General features: G+C 32.3%; 2 protein-coding genes across 4 annotated transcripts; both read left to right on the top strand.

Annotated features, from left to right (window-relative positions):
- Positions 1-2,171: 2,171 nt before the first annotated feature.
- LOC123224880 (lamin-like protein) lies at positions 2,172-4,192 on the top strand. Its single transcript, XM_044648627.1, has 2 exons — positions 2,172-2,447; positions 3,597-4,192. The coding sequence occupies exons 1-2, from the start codon at positions 2,267-2,269 to the stop codon at positions 3,926-3,928; spliced, it is 513 nt and encodes a 170-aa protein (XP_044504562.1). The 5' UTR covers positions 2,172-2,266; the 3' UTR covers positions 3,929-4,192.
- A 1,643-nt stretch (positions 4,193-5,835) lies between these two features.
- LOC123225201 lies at positions 5,836-9,083 on the top strand. Of its 3 annotated transcripts, none has more exons than XM_044649104.1 (7): positions 5,836-6,117; positions 6,200-6,294; positions 7,039-7,156; positions 7,286-7,404; positions 7,869-8,052; positions 8,183-8,323; positions 8,538-9,083. In XM_044649104.1, exons 1-7 carry the CDS (start codon positions 5,911-5,913, stop codon positions 8,826-8,828), a joined length of 1,155 nt encoding a protein of 384 aa, XP_044505039.1. In that variant the 5' UTR covers positions 5,836-5,910; the 3' UTR covers positions 8,829-9,083. The 3 variants fall into 3 exon arrangements, with proteins under 3 accessions (XP_044505039.1, XP_044505038.1, XP_044505040.1); XM_044649103.1 differs by having other exon boundaries at positions 8,180-8,323; XM_044649105.1 differs by having other exon boundaries at positions 8,180-8,323; positions 8,466-8,680.
- Positions 9,084-9,946: the final 863 nt, after the last annotated feature.

Raw genomic sequence — 9,946 nt, 5'->3', positions numbered from 1 at the left:
TATGTGTTTACTCAAAAATAATTTATAATAAATTCTATAATTTTATTTTATAATATTTTTTCTCTTCATTCTTTTTTTATTATTTATTTTTATACTATATAAGTTTATATTTTTAATATAAAAAATCTTATATTTTTTATATTTATAAATTTTCCTATTTTTCGTTTCTTATATTTATAAAAAAAATGTGTTTTCACATTTTTGTTTCCAAGTTTCTATGTTTTTTTGCTTCCATTTCATGCACTAAAATGTTATTTCTTGCATCGTATTAGGAAACCATCGGGGGAGAGAGAGAGTTTGCCCATAGTGTAGTTGAAAATCAACATAATGAATTATTAGAAATAACGGTCACCAAAGAGAGAATATGCTTTTTTTGAGGTGTAAGTGTAATATTTTAAGATTAAGAAGACAAATGTTAACCGAAAATATAGAAACCTAGAAAACCTAGATGGTGGAGTGAAAAAATAAGTTTTTAAAATTAAGTTAAAGAGAAAATTGTTAATTTTTGAAACTAAGATAGAAAAATAGAAATAATTTTTTTAAATAAAATTTTTATTTCTAACGGTTACAGCAAAATTTAATATATATATGAATATTTGAGTTTTTGAAATTTAACTGGCAAAAGTCTGTCATTTTGCTAAATTTTGGGTGGGAAAAAGTCATTTGGCGAAAAAAAAAAAAGTCCAAAACGCATGCAATTAAGAAAGTAAAATAGTAAAAAGATTATTCAGAGTCATGAATATGGAACATGAAGTACTGAAAGTTTCTGTCTAAATGCATTTTAATGGCTTTCAACATTACAAAGTTGTTAAGGCAAGCTTGTTTAATAAAATACACCTGTTAATAAAATATATTCAAACAGTTATTTTTTATCTGAATTTTGATGAAGGAATAATTTTTCATTTTTAAGTTTAAAAACTCTATTTTTTACCTTGTATTAAATTTATTAATAAAATATGTTAATATTTTATAAAATGGATGAAAAGATAAAAATGCTCATTGTCTTTATGGAAGCTACATTGTAGTTTGTTCGCCAAAATAATCAGATGTTGGAAACAAGGTAGATCGATGAGTGTCGAAAAGCCACCAACATAGGGTTGGATATTGAAGAATAATTTTAGAAAGCCATCAAAAAAACGTCAAAAATAGAATGATAACATCATTTTAAGAGAACTACGTTGGAAAATCATCAAATCAATAATGAAAATTGAAAACACCATAAAGTGATGTTAAAACTAAGATAACAATGTAAGAAAAGTCATCAAAACAGTGTTAAAAATTAGAGGATAATGTTAGAAAACTACCAAAAAACATCAAAAATAAAAATACAACGTAAAAAATAAGATAACAACGTCGTAAAAGAAAGAATAATATTAAAAATAAGAGAATTGTTGTGAAACATAACTCTTGAGTCTAAAAGTTATCTCTCCCACCTATGTTAGCTCAATCAATGTGTTTTTTAGTGGCCAAAGAATGAAAAAAGAAGAAAGAAATGAGGATGAAAAAAATATATATAAAATGTTAAGATGAAAAGGGGCTAAAACCGAAACAGTTTGGGGGTATTTGAAACGCAAAGATTTGTTGATAGTATTAAAGAAGAAAGGAAAATTAATACGGTGTATTATAAGTCACAAAAATAATAATGGACTTGTAAAAGACACAAGAAGATTTTTATTGGGTGTTAAGTTTAAAAAAGTTAAAAATTATTTTGATAATTTATTTTTTATTGTTTATATTATTTTATTTGATATCAAAATATTATTAAAATAATTTTGATTTTATTATAACTATAATTTTATTTATAATTTTTAAGGTAAAAATAATTTTATTTTTAATTAATATAACAAATAATATAAAAAATATTTTAAAATAATTATATTTAAAAGTATTTAAGTAAAATAATATATTAGTATTTTATTATTATCTTTAATCAAATATAATAATTATTTATATTTATTAATTTTTATTAAATATAATAATAATTTATATTTAATAATAATTAAAATAATTTTTTAATTTTTATAATAAAATATCCTCCAATCCATGCGGCTTTTTAAGATTTGCAAACCATCAAAAGCGGCTAACTGAAACTAACCCATGTTACTATTTGTACAGATATAAAGCTACTTTACAGTCTACTACAGCGAAAACAAAGTCACCAACTTTGTTGTGTTCCCTAAGCTGTCTTGATAATAACCCTATAAAAACCCACCAGCCAGAGCTTCAAGCATTCAACTTTGCACAAACTTGTGAGGATAAAGGGAGAATGGCTGTGGCACCAAAAATGGTGGTGGGGGTGGCTCTAGGGCTGGCATGGGCCATGGTGGTGATGATTCCTGAGGTGGCTGCAACCAGGTGGCAAGTGGGAGCTAACCGGGGCTGGACTACTAATGTGAACTACACAATTTGGGCTCAGGACAAGCTCTTTATCAATGGAGATTGGCTCTGTATGCTCTCGCTTTCTTTATCTTCTTGCAGTTTTTAGTCCTGGTTCTTTGCATGGAGTTACTTTTAGATCCGTTGTTTATCTTTGTATAGCTGCATTACATTCTTTAATTTTAGCTTTTCTATGAATGAACTGTTTAAAGATCTGTTTTTAACCCATTGTAGCTTCTCTACTTTCTCTTTTGATATATATGTCTTTATGGGGAGCTGAGTAGCTCATGTTCTTCGTTAATTTTAATCTATTTTTGGTTTTTTTGAAGCTGTAAAGAGTTGGATCTGGAAATTGGTTGTGCTGAAAATGAGTGGTTTGTTTGAGAATATGTGCTTTTTCTTTATTTTGTGTTATTTATTTTCAGCTTTGTTAGCTTCAATGAGCAGCCCTGTTTGGCTGCTGAGAAAAAGAATTTTTGCTTGTTGACTAAGATGAGCTCAATTCAAGTGTGCTGGAAACTAATTGAATAGAAGTGCTTTTTATTTTTGATCTCTCCATTGATTTTTTTATTTTATATTAATTCTCCTGGATTACCCAGATTTGAATTTTTTCTTTATTCCTTTTCTCCGCTGATGAAATCTCCCCTCTTTGTTGAACTTTCTTCAATTTTCTGATCTGGCTAGTCGAAATCACAAAGTTTCCCTTTTCAGCCTTTTAGTTGAAAAGGATATTTCACCTTTTTGTTGTTTTCTTGTTAGTTACATTCTTGCCTTTCTGATCTATGTTTCTGGTTTTTGCTGCTGGTTAATTGATCATGGCAATTCGATTAGTCTCCGAGTAGCAACTCTGCGAACCCCATTTTCAGGCCTAATCGGTTAGTTGATTACATAGGCGAACCATCTTCTTTCTTCGATAACCAGAGGTGCAACTAGCAGTGTCAAAAACCCGTTTTCAGTATTTTCAGCAGCAACCAGTCCATTAGGCCTCAACCTTAATCACCTCAGCAGATAACAGAAATGCAATTTAAGCAAGCACAGATTTCTTATATGAACCCATTGGCCTTAGGTTGAGTAACATCTTTTATGATCGAACTGAATGCGATAATTTTGAAGGTTAACACATCGTTTTGATTGAATCTTTGATATGATTGAGTTAATTTGACACATTATTGGTACTTCTGAACCATTTTTGCTGCTTGGTAACTCTTGTTTGTCCTCAGTTTTTGTGTATGACAGGAACCAGATGAATGTGCTAGAGGTGAACAAGACAGACTTCGAATCGTGCAACTCTGATTATCCACTTCACAATTGGAGTACCGGAGCAGGGAGGGACGTGGTTCCACTTAATGTGACGCGTAATTACTACTTCGTTAGTGGCAGGGGCTTCTGCTATGGTGGTATGAAGTTAGCCGTCCATGTGATAAACCCGCCTCCTCCTCCGGTCGCTTCCCCGGTCAAAAGCAGCTCTCCATCACTCTACCAATGCAACATTGTCTTACCAGCTCTTTTTGCCGTAGGCGCCCTGTGGGACACCCTCATCCGATTCCGGTAACCAGTACAAGCTAGTAATATCTATCAGGATACCAGATTCTACAGTCCTTAACCAATTTGTGAAAGATTACCTCTAGAAATGTTTGAATTGAAAATGCTGTGGTGGTCGTTGCTGTGAATGTTGAGAAAAGACACTTGAAGATTTGATTTTATTTATTGGAGGATTTGTCTGCATAATTATGCAAATGTTTTCTGCTCTTTTGAGTTGTTTTGGGCCACATGCACCATGTTTTAATGCTGTAAAATATAGCCATTGATTCAGACAGATCGTCCCTGTCTTTGTTTACTTTACACTGGAGAGACATAGCATGCCTTTGTTTAGGTGAAATTGCAGAGATTCCTGTTGAAATTTTAAATATTGATACCACACTGAGAGAGACTTCGTACAAAATTTTCAATGCAGGTGCGTATCCTATCGAGAGTGGGTGGATATGTACCTAATCGAGTTCTAATACTTGTTGGCTCAATTTCGAATTGAATAAAACATAGTTTAGATATTTTTAATTTAAAATTAAATTCTGTTTAATAAACTAGGGGTGTAAAGCTGAATATTAATTATACCATCCAAAAATTAAAAAAAAAAAGATAATAATAAAAATGATTGTTTTACAAATTAGGTCTAAATAGGATTCTTGAAAAAAAAATTTGAAAACTTACGAAGATTTTTTAAAACACTAACGTTGATACCTCTTCTTCACTATTATCATGTTCTCAAAGTTTAAAATATTATAATAAAACCCTTCCAGATTGAACTATGAACATTTTTTCAAGGATTTAAATTAATTTTTTAAAATTCTGAAGGGCACATATATATTTTTCTCCTTTTTGTTAAAAAAATTATCCTAGTCAACTTATATATTTTGAATAAATTATCAAACTAAACTATTTTATTCAAGTTATGTATTTTGAAAAGGTTGTTATAGTCTATACATGTTGTAATATGACTTTCCACTCATATTTTGTTCTATTTAGGGTTAGATTCGAGCTAAGCTGAACTCGAACTCATTTGAATTTGAGCTCGGCTTAGTTTGTATATAGTAGAGCTTGAGTTTGAGTTTGAACTCATAAAAACTAAGCTCAAACTTGGTTTGACTCATTTCGAACTCGAGCTTTTAACTATCTTGTTATTAAAACGACATCGTTTTAATATATATTAGTCAAAACAACATCATTTTGTATCAAAATTTTTAATTCACAAATTTAATAAGTAGCTTGAGCTTGAAGATGTTGGCTCAAACGAGTTTGTATAAGGCTGACTTATTTCGGACTCATTCGAGCGGAGCTTAAGCTCGAGTTTCAATAAATTCGATTTAAATTTAGCCTAGTTCTATTTAATTTTTTTGGGGTGTCATATAATTATTAAAACTATTAAAAGACATATTAAAATTTTAAAAATTTTCCAAACACCTCGGACTTTTTGGTTCCCAAAAGCCTTCAAAAATACATTAATACCTCTAATATTAAAAAAAATACAGTTTATCTTTAAATATACAATTACATGTTATTGACAATTTATCTAATTTTTATTAATTTTGAGTTATATGATAATTTAGAAAAAATAAAACTATAGAGATAAATTAATACTATATACACATACTTTTGGGTATATAACTAATGTATCATCATGTGATTGACTATTATTTTATTTTTAATTAAAAATATTTAATTATATAATTATATATTAAATATATATTCAAAAATATATACACATAATTTTATTAATAAAGATAAAAGATAATTTCAATTTTTTGTGTTGCTAATTTTTTTCGTTAACAAATTTTTATCTTGGGTGTGAGAGTGTAATTTAAGCCATCTAGGGGTAAAAATGTCTTTCCCGCTAAACCTTGGGCAGGAAAATTTGATTTACTCTTTTATAGGCCACGGGGAATCGAACAAGTTTTCCATCAAAACATCATCCTCTATTTGAGATGATAAGCCATCTTAAAAAAAGCCTCCACACTCACTGACCTCAAATCTCCTCCAATGGCGTCCATTTCCGTTTCACTCTTGTTCCCTTCAGTCTCTACCCCACCAAATGCAAAATCGTTTCCCCGATCCATTTCCACAATCTGGGTCTCCAAGACCACCCGGGTCAACTCCACAACCCGAACAGGCGAAGCCTCCATGAGCATAGACAACCTTAAACGGTTCTTCGACCTCAACGTTGGCAACTGGTCCGGTTCTTTCCACGTGAGTTTTTCGTAACTTGGCTCTAGTTCAACTTAATCTCTGCTTGAATAAAATAATTAAATGTTTTTACTTAATTTTGCAGCAATTTGATGGTACTGGAAATTTGATGCAAAAAATTCGTACAAAGCTTTCTGTCAATACTTATGGAGAAGATGAACTCATTAGTCTCATTCAAACGTAAGTTTTTATTTTAATTTTTTCTCAAGATTATTATTTTGGGTATCTTCAGCAAATGAAAAATGAGTTTAACATTGAACGGCGAGATCACAATGAAGAGATTGTAACACTTAGATGCGTCAAATTGGTCATGATATCGTTCATGTAGACATCATGTTCATGTTCTTGTTCAACAAGATAAGAACAATAGCACACAACTGAGAATCAATTTGTTATATCAAGCTCTTGAAAAACTTAGGACTAGGATTCTATGAGATATGCTTCCAAAACAACCAACTGTAATCCTAACAAAGAAAAGATTTATTATTTTTCCTCTTTATTATTTTCTTTGATGATGTCACTGTATGCCTATCAGCCATTTGGACTTGATTGTGCACTCTTCTTGCCTTGGTTCCTCTACGTGCGTGGGCTACTGGCTTGGTCCTCCATCATTTTTCCCATATAAGGTTGTTGGATTTTTGTTGAGTTCCTGGTAGATTGCACAGAAGTTTGATTTTTCTTGAAATGTTGTGTGGAAGAATATATTATGGCTCATCATAAATTTTGAATTTGGATTTTTTTCTTTTAAGTTAAATAGATTGAAATTAAAAAAAATTGTATCCTTGCCATTTGTTCAGATTCCGATTTTACTGAGAAAGTTGAAGATTTTCCCATATCAAACTATATGGGGATTCTCTTTAGTAGTGATTTTCCTTTTTATTTGGCTTTTATCCTTTTATGGTTTAATTTGGTTGTACCTTGTAGGCTGTACATAAAACAACCTCCATCAAGCACGTTGATTTCTGGATACGAAGAGGAACCAGAATGGGCTGAATACAAAATCAAAGAAACCAACATGTTCACTGTGGACAAATACCAACAGGTGAATGCTTTTGAGACTTTGAGAATTCAGACTGTCTCTTCGTTCTTTACCTTGTTCAAAATTAGCTTACATCTTAGCTTTTATGATTTTGTTGTTTTCTCTTGAATGTGCGTTACTTCTAGTCTGCAGATTGGTTTTTTTCCCAATGAAAGGGCTTTTTCATTGAGATATCAGACTGCTGGCATGCTGGAAACCGTTTTAAGGCAAGGTGTGTTGGGGGAAGATGACATTGGAGAAGAATCACCCAAGTAAGTCATGCTTCAGACAGCATTGCTATTCTATTCCATCAGTAAGAGATCTACCATTAGATTATCTGAGTGGGACTATCTGAACATGTTTGAGAAACAGTGATGTAAAATTTTTGTCCATAAAGAAGCCAATTCTCATATTGTTGAGTGTTTCTAAGCCAGGCTTTTTGGGCTGTGCCTTTTTGCCCCTTAAAAATGGAAAAAAGAACTGTATAATTCCGTTGGAATCTCAATTTATACATGGTTGTGACTCTTATTTTACATGTATCCCAAGGAGAATGAATTGCTAGCCTGGCTCTTGTTTTATGTTTGTTTGTATTATGTGTATTTTCGACAAACCTATACCAGTGGATGTTGAGGCTTTGTACTACTTATCTCCATTTCTAAGATTTCTAGTAAATTACTAAGTGCTTCCAGAATCTCAGTATGTACTGTTTTTAACTTATTTTTTCTTAATTTTGCAGAAATCTTAAGCTTCCTTCTTGTCGGCCTGCTATCGTATGTGAAAATTGCTTATATTCTCAAGAGAGAGATAGGAGAGCAAGAGCATTTCATATCATGGATCCAAGAGGGAATTTGGATATGCTTATTATCTTCCTTGAGGACAGAGATAGTGAAGATTTTCCATCTTCACTTGACAGTGATGTGGTAAGTTTAAGTGGCCAAGTAGAGCAATTATTTTGTATTTTGCTTAATTTCCATGGTTTGTACTGAGAGTAAACTAGACATTTGTGCAAATGCACAAGGCTATACCAATTCCTTCTGTTGGTTACAGAAGAACATTGACAAAATTGTACCATTTCTTGGTAACTGGAAAGGCCATTCTATAACGAAGCGCAGTGGAGTTTATGGAGCAACAATTGATGAAGCTGATACGGTTGCTTTACTTGAAATGGATGGCAAGGGTCAGTTAATTCAGGTATTCTTCTTAATATGCTCAAACCATCTTCTTGAATTCGTTGAAATGGGAGACTTTTTAAGGTATTAAATTTGCAATAAATATCATTTGCGCTTACTGTCTGATGTATACCAATACTACCAAAAAATTGTACTTGTTATAGTGAACAGATATTTAACGAAGGCCAAAATCTGAGCTCCTTTTTTGTCCTGACTCTCTCCACTCAAAATATCAGGATTTTTCTTCAACATCTGATGGAAAAGCGGTTACGACTAATGTGCACTGGACAGGAACGATGTTGGACAACCTTGTTACATTTGATGGAGGCTACCAATATACGTTTTTGCCAGGAGGCATGTACATGGGATGGCCTTGCGATATTGCAAAGAGTGTTGCAGAGTCGAAGTCATTCCATTTGGAGTTTGGTTGGGTTGAAGCCCCTGGTAAGAGACAAAGACTGGTTCGAACCTATGATGTTGAAGGCTTGGCTGTTTCATCAACTTATTTTTCTGAGATCAAATTTTGAGTTTCACCCACATCATTGTACCTAGTTTTCTTCTGTTGAATGAGAGATCCATTTTTGAGAAAGCCAACTGATGTAGTATTTACCTTCCATTAATTGATTGAGTTGTGAGGATAGGAATTTGTTTAAACAGAAATTCAAAGGTCCATTGGTGTAATTTTTCTCCGTCTGTGTGAATGGTCTCTTTATCTTTTCTGACCCCTAGCTGGGGATTTTCAATAATATAATGAAAACTATGTATGCATTCTTGGATATGAATTGAAAGAGTAAAACTTTTGAGAGGCCTATAAGTTGCCCTTTCATGTACTCTTGGATGCCACCAATTGTAAGGTATTATTCATAGCCAATTCAAACTTGATCACAGCAGGATTAATTGACAAAGAAAGAATGCAAAACTCTAATAGAAGGAAAAGAATCGCTGCAGAAGAAGAAAAAAAATTGTTGAGATTCATTTCTCGATGATGAGGGAGAAGATCAAATAGCAGTATAACGTTGTCATTGACAATGCAAAACATTGTCTTTAACTCCCCAACTTGCTGAATAATAAATATCTCAAAGTTGGTGAAGATGGCCAGTTGGCCTGCGGCTCTCATGTTGACAATGACTCCACACAAGTTGATTGAAACCACGTCTATTGATACTAAATGCATCAACAATTTGTTCCCTCAACCAGCACCACAAGTTCTTCAGGTAAGCATCAAGTTACAAGCACCTCTATCCGATGTTTTTCCGATCAGATTAAAGGCTGGTTTGGGTTTTGACTTTTGACTAATCTGACCAATCAGTTGACAATATAATGACAATATGATGAAAATGATATAATTAAAATTTTATATGTATCATAAACTGTAATAATTCAATAAAAAATAAATTTAACGATGATAAATTTGTCACCATACAAATAGACTCAGTTTCGAATCGAGTTAAGTCTCACGATGGACATCTATGCTCTAAAAAGCGGTTGCAATGCAACCATGCAGGAGTGGAGACACCCTTAAATAAATGTGAAATGGGGTTCTAGGGTACAATAGGTAGTGAAAATGTTGAAGGTACAAACATAGGCTCAATAGCAAGTGAGCGAGGTTCATGAACAGAATTGAAACACTCTGCCACAGTCCATT

The sequence above is a fragment of the Mangifera indica genome, chromosome 9 (genome assembly GCF_011075055.1).
Source record: "Mangifera indica cultivar Alphonso chromosome 9, CATAS_Mindica_2.1, whole genome shotgun sequence".
In the NCBI taxonomy this organism is placed as follows: domain Eukaryota; kingdom Viridiplantae; phylum Streptophyta; class Magnoliopsida; order Sapindales; family Anacardiaceae; genus Mangifera; species Mangifera indica.
This window is presented reverse-complemented; position numbering and strand designations above follow the sequence as displayed.

What these genes read in the sequence shown, in the direction of transcription:
- LOC123224880 (XM_044648627.1), top strand. Translation starts at nt 2,267, where the DNA reads ATGGCTGTGGCACCAAAAATGGTGGTGGGGGTGGCTCTAGGGCTGGCA. An exon ending in TATCAATGGAGATTGGCTCT is followed by an intron (nt 2,448 to 3,596) that starts GTATGCTCTCGC and finishes GTTTGTCCTCAG; the next exon opens with TTTTTGTGTATGACAGGAAC.
- LOC123225201 (XM_044649103.1), top strand. Translation starts at nt 5,911, where the DNA reads ATGGCGTCCATTTCCGTTTCACTCTTGTTCCCTTCAGTCTCTACCCCA. An exon ending in ATTGGAGAAGAATCACCCAA is followed by an intron (nt 7,405 to 7,868) that starts GTAAGTCATGCT and finishes TTAATTTTGCAG; the next exon opens with AAATCTTAAGCTTCCTTCTT. An exon ending in CTTCACTTGACAGTGATGTG is followed by an intron (nt 8,053 to 8,179) that starts GTAAGTTTAAGT and finishes TGTTGGTTACAG; the next exon opens with AAGAACATTGACAAAATTGT.